Genomic DNA, 17,882 nt, shown 5'->3' with positions numbered 1-17,882 from the left:
TCTGGCTCGTCCTTGCTTCCGAGCATGCGTGTTTGTACTTTGGACTTTTGTCTGACGGACTTGTGTACACACGCTCGGAAAATCCGACACCAGACATTTGTTCGCAGAAAATTTTAAAACCTGCTAGCCAACATTTGTTGGCTGAAAATCTGCCAACAATTGTCCAATGGAGCTTTAGGGTTCCTAACATTTTCCTATAGGGCTGCTTGTGAGATGTCGCTTTGACCACCGCATGAACTTCTGCAGCACTCCAGCCCAGCAAGGTGCTCCATTAGGGAAATCCATTCCATCACCTGGGCAAAGGCCAAAGAGCTCAGACCCGGTAACACAAGTACAGAAATCTCAGCACTGGTGTCCATTAGAGATAAATGATTTAAAGCGGGAGTTCGCCGAGAGTTCCACCGTTTTTTTTTTTAAAAGCCAGCAGCTACAAATACAGCAGCTGCTGACTTTTAAAATAAGGACACTTACCCGCCCAGCGCGCCCGCGATGTCGGCGCCTGAAGCCGATCTCTCGATTGTCTCTCGGGTGCTGCCGCCGCCATCTTGCGTATGGGAATTAGGAAGTGGAGCCTTTCGGCTTCATTTCCCGGTTCCCTACTGCGCATGCGCGAGTCGCGCTGCACAATAAGGATTGACCCGCTGCCTCTGGGATCTGTGTGTTTCCCAGCAGGCAGCGGGGGACTTTCGGAAAGGGGCATAGATCTTCGCCCCTTTCCGCAGAGAGCTATCCCGGAAGTGGGTGCAGATACCTGTACTGTACAGGTACCTGCACCCCCCTCCCCCCTGAAAGGTGCCAATTGTGGCGCCGGAGGGGGGGGGGATTCCAATGAGCGGAAGGTCCACTTTAGGGTGGACCTCCGCTTTAACAGGGTCTGGGTCTACAGAAACTGATGTACTAGATCTGTTTGGGCTGAACCTTTAAAGCATAATTAAACAACACACATTGTAATTTAATGTTATTGCTAAAAATTGCATTCCTTTTCAACCTGCAGCCAGAGAGGATTATCTAAAACTCACTTTATAAACCTTCATCCTTGCAACCGGGGCAACTGTACTTTTCGAAAATTCTCCCTGCCCATGTGACTGGCTTGTTGCTTTTTTTCCTCTGCGCCAAGCTTCACACTTTTTCAGGAAGTGCTTGCGAGGCCTATATCATTATCTACAGAACAGGAGCAGGTGATTATTTTCTATAAAGTTTTGTTATAACCGCATAGATTTCCGTCTTATCATTGAGCTTTGCGTTTTCTCTGGAGGAATGGAAAAGGTGGCTTGCTCTGCTCTAGGATCTTGAATGAGTCAGAAACATCTTTATAGACCCAGAATACAAGTCGACTGATTTCTCATTGCCTTCCCTTTCTGATGATCAATCTACACACATCTGCGGACACTTTTGTCCTAATATGTCACAACGTTAAATTTAAAAGCACCTACTAGTGAGTGCAAAGGGCCTTCATAGCTAGGAGACGAAGAAGCCTGTCCTCCATTCCTTGACCAAACAGCTGTGCCTGCTAATTAAAAGAAGGAAAAAAAGTTAATTATCTACACAGTTGCATAAGCATCCTCTTAGTTAAAACTTTTGCAGTTGTTTAGTATATATATGCAAATTTGTCAAGCCGTCCAGACATATGGAGACTTTCCAAAAACATACTTAAGGGAAAAAAAAAAGTATTTTTGTAGCAAAACAGAGATACAGTCCATAATGTTCCTCCAGGCTGCTTTCTATCAAAGGATTTCATTGACTCGGCAGGTAATGCCTGGGAGAGAACTCCGTGCAAGAAAACAACTCAATTTCCAAAAAAGAAGCTTGGTACAAGGGATTTCAGCTTTCCAAGTCTCTGTTTCACGACATATACTGCATCCAAGAGAAAAAAAAAAAAAAAGATGCTTTCTGGCTTACCACACTTTGGCGAGCCGGTATTTGGCAAGTAGGTACAGCAATGTCACTTTATGTGGTGTGCAGGGAATTTCTTTGTATCTGCTCTGTTTTCTTTCTCCTTGAAGAGAACCAGTCATGGGGGAGGCTATGCAAGAATTTTTATTATGATAAATGTTCAGGATTAATTTTAAAAGATTTATGTGCACCAGGTCTTTTTTACGTTACTTAATATAGGCTCAATTCACAAAGCTAACACACCAGAATGAGGATTTTTTTTTAACTTTTAAGCCAACAGCTTAAAAAAAAAAAAATGTAACGTGACTGAAAATAAAGGTTTGTAGCCACACTTACATATGTGTTCTCAACATGGACTGCAGCCTGCTGTGAGGAAAGATTAGCAAAAACTCTATTAGGATAGGCGCGCGTGCGATTTAAACTACAGCCTGCTGGGGGGGGCCAAGAAACCAGCAAAAACTTTATTAGGGCATGAGATTTCAACTACAGCCTGCTGGGGGAGGGCAAGAAACCAGCAAAAAATCTATTAGGGCCTGCGATTTAAACTACAGCCTGCTGGGGAGGGAGGGCCAAGAAACCAGCAAAAACTTTATTAGGGCATGCGATTTAAACTACAGCCTGCTGGGGAGAGGGGGGGCAAGAAACCAGCAAAAACTTTATTAGGGCATGCGATTTAAACTACAGCCTGCTGGGGGGACAAGAAACCAGCAAAAACTTTATTAGGGCATGCGATTTAAATTAAAGCCTGCTGGGGAGAGGGGGGGGCAAGAAACCAGCAAAAAGTTTATTAGGGCATGCGATTTAAACTACAGCCTGGTGGGGGGACAAGAAACCAGCAAAAACTTTATTAGGGCATGCGATTTAAACTACAGCCTGCTGGGGGGGCAAAAAACCAGCAAAAAGTTTATTAGGGCATGAGATTTAAACTACAGCCTGCTGGGGGAGGGGGGAGGGCAAGAAACCAGCAAAAAGTTTATTAGGGCATGAGATTTAAACTACAGCCTGCTAGGGGAGGGGGGGAGCAAGAAACCAGCAAAAAATCTATTAGGGCATGCGATTTAAACTAAAGCCTGCTGGGGGAGGGGGGCCAAGAAACCAGCAAAAACTTTATTAGGCCATGCGATTTAAACTACAGCCTGCTGGGGGAGGGGGGGCAAGAAACCAGCAAAAACTTTATTAGGGCATGCGATCTAAACTACAGCCTGCTGGGGAGAGGGGGGCAAGAAACCAGCAAAAACTTTATTAGGGCATGAGATTTAAACTACAGCCTGCTGGAGGAGGGGGGGGACAGGCATGCATGCCATTTGAACTACAGCCTGCTATGAGAGCAGAGACCAGTGATGACTCTATTAGGAAAGGAACACATGCAATTTAAACTGCAATCTTCTGGGGGCCGAGAAACCAAAAAAAAAAAAAGAATAGGATAGACTAGGGTTTCCACCTGTCTGGGATTCATCCAGACAGTCCAGGTTTGAATCATGTGTCCGGGTTTCAGTCTGCCTGAAACCCAGACACGTTATTTAGAGAAGAATGTGGCTCAGAAAAGGGGTTGACAGAAGGGTGATGGGGCACTATGCACGTCACATTACTATTCTCTTTGGAGCTCCCACAGGTCTCCTAGGTCTGTTACAATCCCATAGTGTATACTAAAAAAAATATGTTGCTGTGCGCTGCTAAAGTGTGGCTTGAAGAAAAAGTGGCAATCCTAGGATAGACAGGCAAACAAATTGAACTACAGTCTGCTGGGGGCAGAGAAACCAGAAAAAAACTCCATTAGGACAGGCATGCATGCAATTTAAATTACAGTCTGCTGGGGGGGCCAAGAAAGCAGCAAAAACGCTATAAGAATAGGCATGCATACAAATTGAACAACAGCCTGCTTAGGGTGCAGCAACCGGCAATAACTCTATTAGGACAGATACACATGCAATTTGAACTACAGCCTGTTGTGGGCAGAGAGACCAGAAGTAACTCTATTAGGACAAACATACATGTAATTGGAACTATAGCCTGCTAGGGGCTGCTAAACCAGCAGTAACTTTATTAGGACGGACACGCATGCGATTTGAATTACAGCCTACTGTGGGAGGAGAGACCAGCAATACGTCTTTTACAACATGCACATGTGTGCTACAGCTTGCTGTGGGCAGAGAGACCAGCAATAACTCTATTTAGATAGGCATGCATGCAATTTGAACTACAGCCTTCTGTGGGTGGAGAGACAAGCAATAACTTTATTAGGACAGTCACACATACACTAGCAATAACATGTGATTTCTTATGACAGCCCTTGGCATAACTGGACATGTAGTCCTATTTTGCAAAGAAAGCTTAATGTGTAAGTTTGCCCGGAGGAAGTTAACACTATTTTAAAAAAAATTGGAGAGTTTAATAATGATTTAATGCTTTGTATGTTGAGCCTTTTGTCTGATAATAAGTGTTGAGTTGACTGGCAACTGCCTGAACGCACGCTGATAACCCCTGATGTCTTCCAGCTCTTGAGTGTGAACAGGAACAGAATTAAATAACAGAGTCTTAGAAATTTAAAGATGTATTTTGGATTTTTAAGGAGCTAAATTAGAACAAAATCGTTTATAAAAAGTAGAAACTTATTAGCAAATTAAAAACAAACATACAAAGGGTAAGTATTGATATTACAGTACTAACACATGCGCTGACTTATTTCATCTCTACATGTTTCACCTTGGTAATTGGCTTCTTCGGGAGAAGAAACCAATTTTCCTGAAGAAGCCAATTACCAAGGCGAAACATGTAGAGATGAAATCAGTCAGCACATGTATTATAAGTGTAATATCAATACTTACCCTTTGTGTGTTTGTTTTTAATGTTTCTACTTTTTATAAACAATTTTGTTTTAATTTAGCTCCTTAAAAATCCCAACTACATCTTTAAATTTCTAATTATCTTTCAAGAGATGTGGTACTTTATCTTTATTAGAGGATAAGCAAAATATCTTCTCTCCTAAATAACAGAGTCCTTTAGGTAAAGCCTAACTCCAGGCTTAAGTTTTCTTTGTCAAAATGTACCCCTGGTGACCACAATATCTTCAATCTAGAGCTGTCCCCTCACAATAGCTGTTCAATGCCAGAAGATGTTCATAGTCTTCCAGGTTGAATGATGCCCTGAGTCACTCAACCCAGATGACCATGGACAGATCAAGGGTGCAGGGTGTTATGGCCCTGCCCTGTGGTGGGCACTCACCATGGCACCCTGTGCTCTTGCTGTACTGATGCAGAGAGCACTTCTGCAGTCACGTTAGTTCTGCTCTTTGCATCAACCAAGACCACCCACTTCCAGAAGACAGCCAAAGACTAAAAGGGCCCAATGCATTATGTGACTGGCCATAAAGCATCAGAAAATGGTAAGTATAAAATTAATCAAAAACATTGTATACTACTGGAGGGGCCTTATTAAGCCTAAAGAGCAAGGAAAACAGTTATAGAACTGTGATCCCAATATAAAATATGCAGTGAAACTGTAATACCATTGCAAAAATAATGTAGACGTCTACAAAAATAACATACCGTATGCCTGAAAAAAAAGCAGTTCAGAGAAATTTCAATTTGTCTTTTGATTTCTTTCATTGCATGTAATTATTTACATACAGAAAGAAACACAGATCTACAAACAAACTGATTCCTTGATCAAATCTAGGTTATAGGAATATTCTGAGGAATATACAGGGATAATTGCTGAGATCAAAAAGAACCCCCGCACTGTAAGATCTTACGTAACCAGTGTATATGCATGCTATACCTGGGAGCTGTGTGTTAGGGGTCTCTGCCACTAAATGGATGGGTCCAGCTCAGGTTCTCAATATAAGAAGGAAATCCATTCACATATACAGTATACAGCTTAGTGCATTACTAAAAGGTTTTGATTGCTACATCTTTGCAATCTCCAGCAAAACACATCTACCATAGGGATGAATAGTAATGCACGTAAAACGCATCTATGCGATATATTGCTCTGCAATCTCAAAGTCATAGATGGGAATGTCCAAAAAAGGCAGGATCAGCAGATCTATTATCTACATAGCTTAAAAGTACACATCTCAGCAAAAAATACCCCCAAAAAAACAAAAATAAACGAATCCACATTAAAAGCCGTGTTTCAGGCTGGGTTCACATTGCAGCGATGCGGGAACGCCACGAATCCGCTGTGGGTTCCCGCATTGCATACCTCCCGGCGGCAGTTCACACTGCCCTATGCGAACTGCTGGGAGTGTCAGTGAAACATTAATGACACCCCCAGATCAGTTCGCATATCGCAGTGCGATCTGCAAACTCGGACAGGAATCGGATCGCATGGTGTGAACACCCATGCGATCCGATTCTGCTGCGAACCAAAAAAAGGGTCCTGTGCGAGTTTGGGGCGGGTGCGATGCAAATTCAGCCATACTATCTGTATGGCTGAACTCGCATCGCACAGAGATCGGATGTGATTTGCACTGCAGTGCGGTGCGAATCACATCCGGTTCTCGTAACCGCTGCAATGTGAACCCAGCCTCAACCTAAGAAGGTCTTTGTGTAAACAAGAAGCCTTAAAAGGTGGGTTTATTTTCCAGCCTTTTTCTAGGAATTCTCCATCACAAACAGGAACCATTGTTTGAGAGATTCCTGTTTGTACCACCTTGCTTTCCCAATAGACCTCTCATCATGTTAATTAGGTATGAGGCATAATGGAGGACACTTCCTTCTGAACGGCAAGTCTGGCAGGCGTCTAAAGGGATAGTATTGTCTATTTATTTTAGCATTTGTGCTTTAAAATATGGACTTGAAATCAAAGTATGAATTATATGATTAACAAAAGTAAACTGAACAAAAGTACCTAATGAACCTTTTTTAAACAACTGCTAAAAAAGCAGGTAAATCTGATCCTCAGTGGAAATAGTAATCAGCTATAATGGATATTTCTGCCTATTAGGGGCCAATTAAAACCAAGGCAGTCCACTGTGGGGAACAGAGATGAGTTTGAGGGTCCTCCAAACTCTTCTCTACCTGAACTCTGAACGTGCACACTTTTCTTACTCCAGTGAGCTACAGGCTGGGTCATTTTTGCCCCGCATGTCACCTCTTTGACACTCTTTTGCTTACCTATGTGAGCTGCAAGGCATGAGTGACCCACCCCGATGCTCAATGGATTAAAAAAAACTTTGGAGTTGGGTAGAGGTGAGTTTGGAGAATGCCTGAGCACATCTCTATGGGTGAATTTAATGCAAGCGTTATGTCATGCATTGGTGTGCGCTGATCTAATGCAGCCCATTCATTTGAATGAGCTCCCAACGTACCACAATGGACTGAAAATAAGACTTAAAACAAGTGTGATTGGCATACTGAAACACAGATCTGTTAGGGTAATACTCACAATGAATGGTATCACAGTGCTTCAATGCACAAAATGTGCATTGCAGTAATGTGCGCATTACTACAGCCTTTACATTGTGAGGTTGAAAATAAAAAGACACATGTCCCTCAAGGTCAACCAATAGAAAATGAAAAAAAAATAATAATTGAAAATCTGAATTCACAGAATCCTAAACCTATAGTTGATCTAGAGAAGTGGTCATCAACCCTGTGCTCAGGGCCCACTAACAGGCCAGGTTTTATGTATTACCTTGGGGAGATGCAGACTAGAATACTGCAATCACTGAGCAGCAAATGATATCACATGTGATGTATTTCAGTTATCTTGCAAACCTGGCCTGTTAGTGGGCCCTGAGGACAGGGTTGATGACCACTGATCTAGAGGAAGGCAACAACAAAAAAAACCCTTATACGGTCTAATTTGGTTAAATAGGGAAAAAATCCTTCCTGATACCCTAAGGCAGCAATTTCCAGCCTTGGTATTGTAAGGGGTACCTAACTATATGCATAGTTGCCTAAATAGTTGCTTGATTATTGGAATGGAATGTTCTAGGAGACAACAGTCCTACATTTTATCTGTCCAATGAGAACTTGACAGCAGGACATGTGTGCAGGAATATGCAGGTGCCTTACCTGAGGCTTGTCTGGGAGTCCTGGCCCCGATGCTGCAGCACCAGGATCAGCTTAACCCACCTCAGGGGTACACCAACTGTCAGTTCACCAAGGTGCCTCTATCAGATAAAACTTGCTCCACTATGCAGCAACAATCCCCTGAACTGCTCCATGGAGCACTGATAGTGCTGCTGAAACCCTCTCTGGAATACAACATACTAATGAGCCATCAGACTGTGGAAAGCGTAGCCCTTCAATACACCTCGGACCCAAAATCCTATAGAAGCCCCAGATCCAGGGACTCCTGTCTCATAAGCCACACCCCAAACAGGCCCTTAGATAACACTAGATACACCATTGTAATATGTTACACCCCATAGAGTCCCTGACCCCCAGCCTCTCAGCTCTCTCCTTCATCCCACTGACACAGCAGCATTTTCCCCCCCACTGTTACACAATTTACGGAAATGGGTTGTCAAGGGGTACACAATCCTATTGGTTCTCCCCAGAGATTATTGAGGCTTGTGGTAGCTGGTCCACTGCCCTCTAGCGTGTGTATTTAAGTCACAGACTGTCAAAGGAAGCCTTCCACAGGCCCTACATTCAACCACACTCTATAGAATATGGCCAGGTAGATTACAAGAGGTGCAAAACATTGCCAAAGGGTTGTGTCATGTTGGATGCAAAAGAGGTGCCAATTAACTGCAGCACAGAAAAATACAATTGCAAATGTGTCTGTCTTGTGTGAAATGTCTTATATTCCTGTATTGTATTGGTGGGGCAGCAGGCTACGGGAGTCTGATCCACCATCTGTGCCATTTACAAAAAGTCTTCTCTGTTCGTAGAACAAATAGACAGACCTAACGCTTATGTGAAGTGTTTCAATAATACATATGCTGCCAGTTTCTGCCTGCGCCCAGTGATCAGCACAGCATATGCAGCTAGAAGGATGTAAAATGCCTCCATGTCGAAATCAGTCACACATTTATTATATCTATACTGTGTATTGAGCAAAATATGTTGCTGTTATTCTTCTGGCATGTCCTTATTGCAGGGAAAAAAATACTTCTTTAATATTAGTAGTCTGGTATTTAGTTTGTTTCCCTTTTAGAAAGATACCCCTCACTTTAAATGGTTGAACAGCACAGAACATCCTGCAGATACAGATAAATGAAGGCCTGATGAGGAGATTTTGGACCATTCGAAACATGTAGGTGCAATTGTTTCAAAAGAAATGTTCCACTTCACTGTCCTTTGTCCTGGTTTATAACTGCCTCTGATGGTCTTGACTGCTATTAATACATTAAAGTATATTCAAATCCACTATACAAAGTAGACCAATCAGCCATGTCCATCTATCGTCATCATTCTTGTTCCAAAGGCAGTCTGGCTGTTTTTATTCATACATTTTGCTAGCAATTAAAACCTGACAGAGATCGTAACCCTCCATCACTCTTTTCAAAGCAAAAAAAAAAAAGAATAAACGTTTTTGGTCAGGGTTTAGCTGTAGTCAAAGTGCTATGCTGCATGTTAAGCAATAAAAACTTTAATGCTACTATAAAGACAAAAGGTTGACCCCTTCTTACTAAAGAGGATTCTTGTGGTTAATCTATCCCTGAAGTTAACTGATTGGGAGACGGGGACTCTCAAAAGTTTTGCTTGTGTTATACATACAGTATAATAGATAGCTAATTAAATACCTGAGAGGGAAGGCGGAGAGCCGACTGGAGTTGAAGGGTTGGATGAGAAGCTGTTGTTGGTGTGATCGGGTGAGTAGATCTTGAAATAGAAACAAAGAGACTTGAGTCAAACTTCTTTTTCAATTATACGTAATGCTTAAAGTAGCTCAAAGCTGACCTTGCACCTCAGTGTCCTTAGTGATAAGATCTACCCATTCAAAGTAAAAAAAAAACATGTGGGGCAAAAAATCAAATATACTTACCTTTCCCTGGCTTCCACCCGCAGCACCTTGGGTGAAGTCATTCTCCTTCCAATCACAGGGAATGTTGAGTAGCCCAAATCTCTGGAGAATACGATCATTTGCTGTGTCGCAGCATCGTCTCATGAGAATTGGGCTACTCAGCATTCTCCAAGATCTTGCCAGCTCCCTAGATTCATAGTTACATAGTTATATTGAAAATGACACAAATCCATCCAGTTCAACCACAGTTCCTTAGCTCCAAAATTCCTAGAACTCTACAATGCAATTTTTGAGGTCCCTCTTCTGTGTAGGAAGCACTTATCATATGGATTCCAAAATCTGACAAGGATTAATAGCGCACCAAATCTGTAGACCAGGGGTCTCCAAACTTTTTAGTAGAAGGGCCAATTCATCTATTTTACAAATATTAGCTGGCTGAAAAAAAAAAGTTTTATAAATAAGCCCCCCTTACATCAGGGTCCCCATCGGAGTCTCCTTTTACATCAGGGTCCCCATAAGAGTCCCCCCTTACATCAAGATCCTCATCAGAGTCCCTCCTGAAATCAGGATCCCGTTTAGAGTTCCCTTTTACATCAGGATCCCCATCAGAGTCCCCCCTTACATTAGGTTGGCGATTGCACTGGAATTACTCAGTTGAGGTCTGTGAGTTGGCAATTGGTGGGGGCGGGTTGGGAGAATTTGTTCCCAATGATTCCGGCCCAATTTAAACAGAAGGATGGCGTTGAGCCCTTTTGAGGGGCTTTGGCTGCTACCTCTGGGTACGGCCTCAAGGTCCTTTCTGCATATGTATGTAAAGATAGGTAAAAGGAGAGCCTGATATCCAATTAGAAGCAAAATGAAGGTGAATATGTAGCCGTTTTATTGAAAGTAGCAAAAAAAGATGCTAAAGCCAATGCATTTTGGGGGCACAAACCCCCCCCCCCCCTTCTTCAGGGCTACTGCTGTATGCTAATGGTGAGTGGAGATATATCCCAAACTGGTGTGTCTGTGACATCGAAATTGGGATAATTGTTGTTTTACTCTTGCATTGACTTAATCATAATTTTTTGCTACTTTCAATAAAATGGCTATATATTCACATTAATTTTGCTTCTATTTGGATTTCGGGCACTCCTTTTACCTACGCTTACCCCTTACATTAGGACCCTCCTCAAAGTCCCCCAGTTACTTCAGATCCCCATTAGAGTCTTCCCTTACATCAGGATCCCCATCAGAGTCCCCCTTGCATAAGGATCCCCATCAAAGCCTCCCATTTAGAACACCCCCTCCCACCTCATCACTAGTGATGGCCGAACGGTTCGCCCGGCGGTCGTTTCGCGGCGAATTTCCGACATTCGCGGTCCGCACGTTCGAACGCCTTTTTCCGTCGTTCGCCGCGGCGGACTTACGTGTTTAATGTATACAAGAACTTTAACCTTTGGTGACACGTTTATCATGTGATACAGGACAGCCAATTGAGACATGACAGCACATGGACACTTGTACATTCCCCCTAACCTATAAATACACCCGATCCGGTGGCCATTTTACATTCTTTCTTCTGTTAAGATAGGGACAGGTTCCTGTGTGGAGTAGGGAGAGATAAACCACTAGCTATTTGGTACACAAAAGTTCTTTTCAGGACTGGTATAGGTGTTAGGTGTTGATAGGTTTGCTGTGCTGCTGATTCTTGCAGCAGCCTGAGTGTCTTTTGTTAGTTTAGAGAAAGGGAAAGGACGGTGTATGCTACAGGGACAGCCAGATTAGTCTTTCATCATCATCATCATCATCATCATCATTAGCTGTTACTATCAAGGTCCACAAAAGAGCTGTTCCAGTAACCACTAATCGTTCTCTTTTTTTGCCAATTTGTATAGGGACAGGAAGGAAGCAGTGTTGTCAGGCAGTGAGGGTAATTTTAAAGACTTGCTGTTATTATTAGTTCCACAAAGGTTCTTTTCAGGACTGGTATCAGTGGTACAGTAATAGGCTTGTACATGTATAATATTCTTTCTTCCAAATATAGAAAGGATATTATACTTGACTGCTGCCCTTCTGCTGCAGTCTGCTAAACATTCACAACTCACTTGTTCCACAAAAGTTCTTATAAGGACTGGTAACTTGGTATAGGGTGCTACGGTACATAGGCTTGAGTGCGGTACAGTCTGCTGTTCTGTAAGGACCGCTATCGGTCCACAATAGATAGGGTTGACGTGCACCACTGCTGACCGCTGCCCTATACTGCAGCAGTCCTTCAGCGGTATAGGGACTGACGTACAGTCTGCTAATCACTAACACACAACCTGCTTGTTCCACAAAAGTTCTTATAAGGACTGGTAACTTGGTATAGGGTGCTACGGTACATAGGCTTGAGTGCGGTACAGTCTGCTGTTCTGTAAGGACCGCTATCGGTCCACAATAGATAGGGTTGACGTGCACCACTGCTGACCGCTGCCCTATACTGCAGCAGTCCTTCAGCGGTATAGGGACTGACGTACAGTCTGCTAAACACTAATACACAACCTGCTTGGTCCACAAAAGTTCTTATAAGGACTGGTAACTTGGTATAGGGTGCTACGGTACATAGGCTTGAGTGCGGTACAGTCTGCTGTTCTGTAAGGACCGCTATCGGTCCACAATAGATAGGGTTGACGTGCACCACTGCTGACCGCTGCCCTATACTGCAGCAGTCCTTCAGCGGTATAGGGACTGACGTACAGTCTGCTAAACACTAATACACAACCTGCTTGGTCCACAAAAGTTCTTATAAGGACTGGAAACTTGGTATAGGGTGCTACGGTACATAGGCTTGAGTGCGGTACAGTCTGCTGTTCTGTAAGGACCGCTATCGGTCCACAATAGATAGGGTTGACGTGCACCACTGCTGACCGCTGCCCTATACTGCAGCAGTCCTTCAGCGGTATAGGGACTGACGTACAGTCTGCTAATCACTAACACACAACCTGCTTGTTCCACAAAAGTTCTTATAAGGACTGGTAACTTGGTATAGGGTGCTACGGTACATAGGCTTGAGTGCGGTACAGTCTGCTGTTCTGTAAGGACCGCTATCGGTCCACAATAGATAGGGTTGACGTGCACCACTGCTGACCGCTGCCCTATACTGCAGCAGTCCTTCAGCGGTATAGGGACTGACGTACAGTCTGCTAAACACTAATACACAACCTGCTTGGTCCACAAAAGTTCTTATAAGGACTGGTAACTTGGTATAGGGTGCTACGGTACATAGGCTTGAGTGCGGTACAGTCTGCTGTTCTGTAAGGACCGCTATCGGTCCACAATAGATAGGGTTGACGTGCACCACTGCTGACCGCTGCCCTATACTGCAGCAGTCCTTCAGCGGTATAGGGACTGACGTACAGTCTGCTAATCACTAACACACAACCTGCTTGTTCCACAAAAGTTCTTATAAGGACTGGTAACTTGGTATAGGGTGCTACGGTACATAGGCTTGAGTGCGGTACAGTCTGCTGTTCTGTAAGGACCGCTATCGGTCCACAATAGATAGGGTTGACGTGCACCACTGCTGACCGCTGCCCTATACTGCAGCAGTCCTTCAGCGGTATAGGGACTGACGTACAGTCTGCTAAACACTAATACACAACCTGCTTGGTCCACAAAAGTTCTTATAAGGACTGGTAACTTGGTATAGGGTGCTACGGTACATAGGCTTGAGTGCGGTACAGTCTGCTGTTCTGTAAGGACCGCTATCGGTCCACAATAGATAGGGTTGACGTGCACCACTGCTGACCGCTGCCCTATACTGCAGCAGTCCTTCAGCGGTATAGGGACTGACGTACAGTCTGCTAAACACTAATACACAACCTGCTTGGTCCACAAAAGTTCTTATAAGGACTGGTAACTTGGTATAGGGTGCTACGGTACATAGGCTTGAGTGCGGTACAGTCTGCTGTTCTGTAAGGACCGCTATCGGTCCACAATAGATAGGGTTGACGTGCACCACTGCTGACCGCTCACCTATACTGCAGCAGTCCTTCAGCGGTATAGGGACTGACGTACAGTCTGCTAATCACTAACACACAACCTGCTTGTTCCACAAAAGTTCTTATAAGGACTGGTAACTTGGTATAGGGTGCTACGGTACATAGGCTTGAGTGCGGTACAGTCTGCTGTTCTGTAAGGACCGCTATCGGTCCACAATAGATAGGGTTGACGTGCACCACTGCTGACCGCTGCCCTATACTGCAGCAGTCCTTCAGCGGTATAGGGACTGACGTACAGTCTGCTAAACACTAATACACAACCTGCTTGGTCCACAAAAGTTCTTATAAGGACTGGTAACTTGGTATAGGGTGCTACGGTACATAGGCTTGAGTGCGGTACAGTCTGCTGTTCTGTAAGGACCGCTATCGGTCCACAATAGATAGGGTTGACGTGCACCACTGCTGACCGCTGCCCTATACTGCAGCAGTCCTTCAGCGGTATAGGGACTGACGTACAGTCTGCTAAACACTAATACACAACCTGCTTGGTCCACAAAAGTTCTTATAAGGACTGGTAACTTGGTATAGGGTGCTACGGTACATAGGCTTGAGTGCGGTACAGTCTGCTGTTCTGTAAGGACCGCTATAGGTCCACAATAGATAGGGTTGACGTGCACCACTGCTGACCGCTCACCTATACTGCAGCAGTCCTTCAGCGGTATAGGGACTAAGAGTTTTGTCACAGGGTCATTTAAAAAATGACATGCAGAGGAAGAGGCAGGCCCTTCCGCAGGGGTGGTAGGGGTAGGGCAGGAGCAACAGGCTTGAGCCAAAGTGGGAAGTTGCAGAAGGTGCGTTCAATTACTTTAAAGGATGCACCAGACTTGGTTGAGTGGCTCGCTCAGCCTTACTCTTCTGCACCCTCCTCATCCTCTCGATCTGCACCCTCTTCTTCACTCTCTGCTATGTGCACCCCCAAAGACACTACCACCAACAACACGACCACCACCACCACCACCACATACCTTCCGCTTGAGTCACTGGAATTATTTTCCGATCCATATCAAGAGGACATTTCTGATGCGCAGCCACTCTTGGTATTGGATCAGGAAGAGGAGGTAGCAACAAGCGCTACTCAGCAGTCTGACGCCAGTACCCAGATCAGCCCAAGGAGGAGGTTGGTCCCCGGTGTTGCTGCCTACTCTACTTATAGCGGTGGGGAAGGTGACGTTGATGATGACGTGTCTAGTGATGTCACGTGGGTGCCCACAAGAGAGGAAGAGGAGGGGAGTTCAGAGGGAGATATGGACCAGCAGATAGGGAGGAGAAGCAGCAATGACTTACATTGCACAGCAGGGACAAAGCAGACTTCAAATGTATCAGGAGCGAGTCATCGACCATGTACGGTCACATCTGGCGCTCCCAGGACACCGGCACATGGCTCCGCAGTGTGGGCTTTTTTTAACGTGTCCGCTGCTGACAATAGCGTTGCCATCTGCAATCTTTGCAGTCAACGCGTTAGTCGCGGTAAGCCCAATACTCACCTAGGGACGACCGCCTTAAGAAGGCACATGAGCAGCCATCACCGAGCCCAGTGGGAGCAACGGAACACACAAAGCCACACTGCAGGCTCTCACCGTCCAGCCTCGTCTTCTACTTCTCCTTCTCCTCTCTCCTCACAATTGTCCTCCACTCCACCTTCCATCACGCCAAGCTCACATTTTTCTGCAAAAAGGCAGGCTTCCGTGGGCCTAATGTTTGAGCGTAAAAAAATGATGACGCCGGATAACCCTCTTGCCCAACGGTTGGCGGCTGGCTTGTCAGAACTCATAGCCCGCCAACTACTGCCATATAAACTGGTGGACTCGGAGGCCTTTCGCAAATTTGTGGCCATTGGAACACCACAATGGAAGGTCCCAGGAAGGAAGTATTTCTCAGAGAAGGGCATCCCAGAGCTATATGGCCATGTTCAGCGGCAAGTGAATGTATCTCTGGCACACAGTGTCGGTGCCAAGATACATCTGACCACAGACACGTGGTCTAGCAAACACGGGCAGGGAAGGTATATCAGTTTTACTGCCCACTGGGTGAACCTTCTGACGGCCGTCAAGCATGTAACCCGTGGCACCCGTGTAGATTTGGTTTTACCGCCACGGATTGCATGCAGGCCTGACTCTTCTTCTCCTCCTCCTACTCCATCCTCCTCCCTCTCCTCCTCAGCTGCCTCCTCCTTTTCCGCTGCTAGCGTCTCTTCCACTGCACCGCCCAAGCTCCCCAGAACCTATTCCACATGCCAGGTGAGACGTTGCCATGCCGTGCTGCGTCTGTTGTGCCTGGAAGCAAAGAGCCACACTGGCCCGGCACTCCTTTCAGCTTTGCGTTCACAGGCAGATGAGTGGCTAACACCGCTCAATTTGACAGTTGGTAAAGTGGTGTGTGACAACGGTGCCAATCTGCTTAGCGCATTGAAACAGGGCAAAATCACGCACGTGCCGTGCATGGCACACGTCTTAAACTTGGTCGTGCAGCGATTCCTTGTCAAATACCCTGGGGTCCAGGACATCTTGCGGCAGGCAAGGAAAATCTCGGCCCATTTCAGAAGATCTTACACGGCCATGGCTCGCCTTGCTGACATTCAGCGGCGACACCATCTGCCGGTCAGACGTCTTATTTGCGATTGCCCGACGCGATGGAACTCAACCTTCTATATGCTTGATAGGCTGCTCCAGCAGAAACGTGCAGTTAACGTCTACCTGTATGAACTCTGCGAAAGAAACGGTTCTGGGGAGCTGGGTTTTTTTTCACCGCGCCAGTGGCTGCTCATGCGCGACACATGCAGACTTCTGCGGCCATTTGAGGAGATCACCAAACTGGTCAGTCGCAGCCATGGCGCCATCAGTGACATGGTACCTTATGCCTTCTTTCTGGAGCGTGCATTGCGTCGTGTCATTGATCAGGCTGTGGAGGAGCAGGAGCGGGAAGATGAGGAAGTCGCAATGCTGGATGAATTCCCAGGGGGGGCTACTCTATCTGAGACAAGTCAACAACAGGAGTCTGATGAGGAGTCAGAGGAGGATGGTGCCGGGGCGGATGAGCAGGAGCAAGAAGAGCATGCTTTAAACCTTTCTGGGATCCCTGTTGTGCGAGGATGGGGAGAGGAGAATGAAGAGGACGACATTATCCTGGATGATGAGCAGGAGCCAGGCCACCACACCGCTTCCACTTTAGTGCAAATGGGGGCCTTCATGCTCCAGTGTTTTAATAGGGACCCCCGTATAAAAAGCATGAGGGTCAAGGACCAGTACTGGGTGGCAACGTACTTAGACCCCCGGTACAAACACAAAATGGCGGAAATGTTACCGCCGTCGCAGAGGGCTGTCAGAATGCAGCACTTCCAGGCCTTGCTTCGAGAAATGCTGCATTCTGCTTTTGCGTGCGCTGGCAGAGGAGCAATTCCCACTCCCAGAGAAGGATTTGCGGGTACCAATCCAACAGCGCCTGCAAGAAGAGGCCGGTTTGAAGATGTGTTGGTGACTTCGGATATGAGGTCATTCTTTCAGCCGACCCATCGACAGGTGTCATCCGGATCCAGCATCAGGGAACGCCTAGACCGTCAGGTGTCCGACTACATTGGGTTAACGGCCGATGTGGACGCTCTGAGGAGTGATGAACCCCTAGACTACTGGGTGGGCAGGCTTGACCTCTGGCCAGAGCTTGCCCAATTTGCAATCGAACTGTTGGCTTGCCCCTCATCCAGTGTCCTGTCCGAAAGGACGTTCAGCGCAGCAGGGGGGATTGTGACCGATAAGCGTACTCGCCTAGCTCACCACAGTGTTAACTACCTCACATTTCTAAAAATGAATGAGGCATGGATCTCGGAGGAATTCAACACATGTGATCAGTAGACCATGTATATGTCTATAAACAATTTTTGGAATCAAGCACACAGACCTTCTTAATTCATTTGGCTCACTTCCCTGACCCAAAAAAGCACACCGTACTATATGCCCCTACCCTCCTCTTTGAAGAGGTTGAGCGGTGTCATATTTCTACTGGGGCTGCTTATTATGAGGGGTTCCCACCATCCCTGTGCTGTGCTGACTTCCT

At 45.6% G+C, this 17,882-nt stretch overlaps 1 protein-coding gene across 17 annotated transcripts in view; it reads right to left on the bottom strand.

The window, feature by feature from the left end:
* The window catches only part of TCF4 (transcription factor 4), a 623,095-nt gene that overhangs the window by 67,215 nt on the left and 537,998 nt on the right, over positions 1-17,882 (bottom strand). For all 17 annotated transcript variants that reach the window (XM_077462970.1, XM_077462965.1, XM_077462972.1 and 14 more), the window contains 2 exons: positions 9,593-9,671; positions 1,434-1,510 (listed from right to left, as the gene is read on the bottom strand). In XM_077462970.1, coding sequence (XP_077319096.1) covers positions 1,434-1,510; positions 9,593-9,671 — 156 coding nt within the window. The remainder of the gene's footprint in view (positions 1-1,433; positions 1,511-9,592; positions 9,672-17,882) is intronic.

This window comes from Lithobates pipiens, unplaced genomic scaffold, assembly GCF_037356315.1.
Source record: "Lithobates pipiens isolate NorthernLeopardFrog02 unplaced genomic scaffold, aLitPip1_a1.2 Scaffold_3, whole genome shotgun sequence".
In the NCBI taxonomy this organism is placed as follows: Eukaryota; Metazoa; Chordata; class Amphibia; order Anura; family Ranidae; genus Lithobates; species Lithobates pipiens.
The sequence above is the reverse complement of the archived record's forward strand: the minus strand, read 5'-3'. Positions and strand labels throughout refer to the sequence as shown.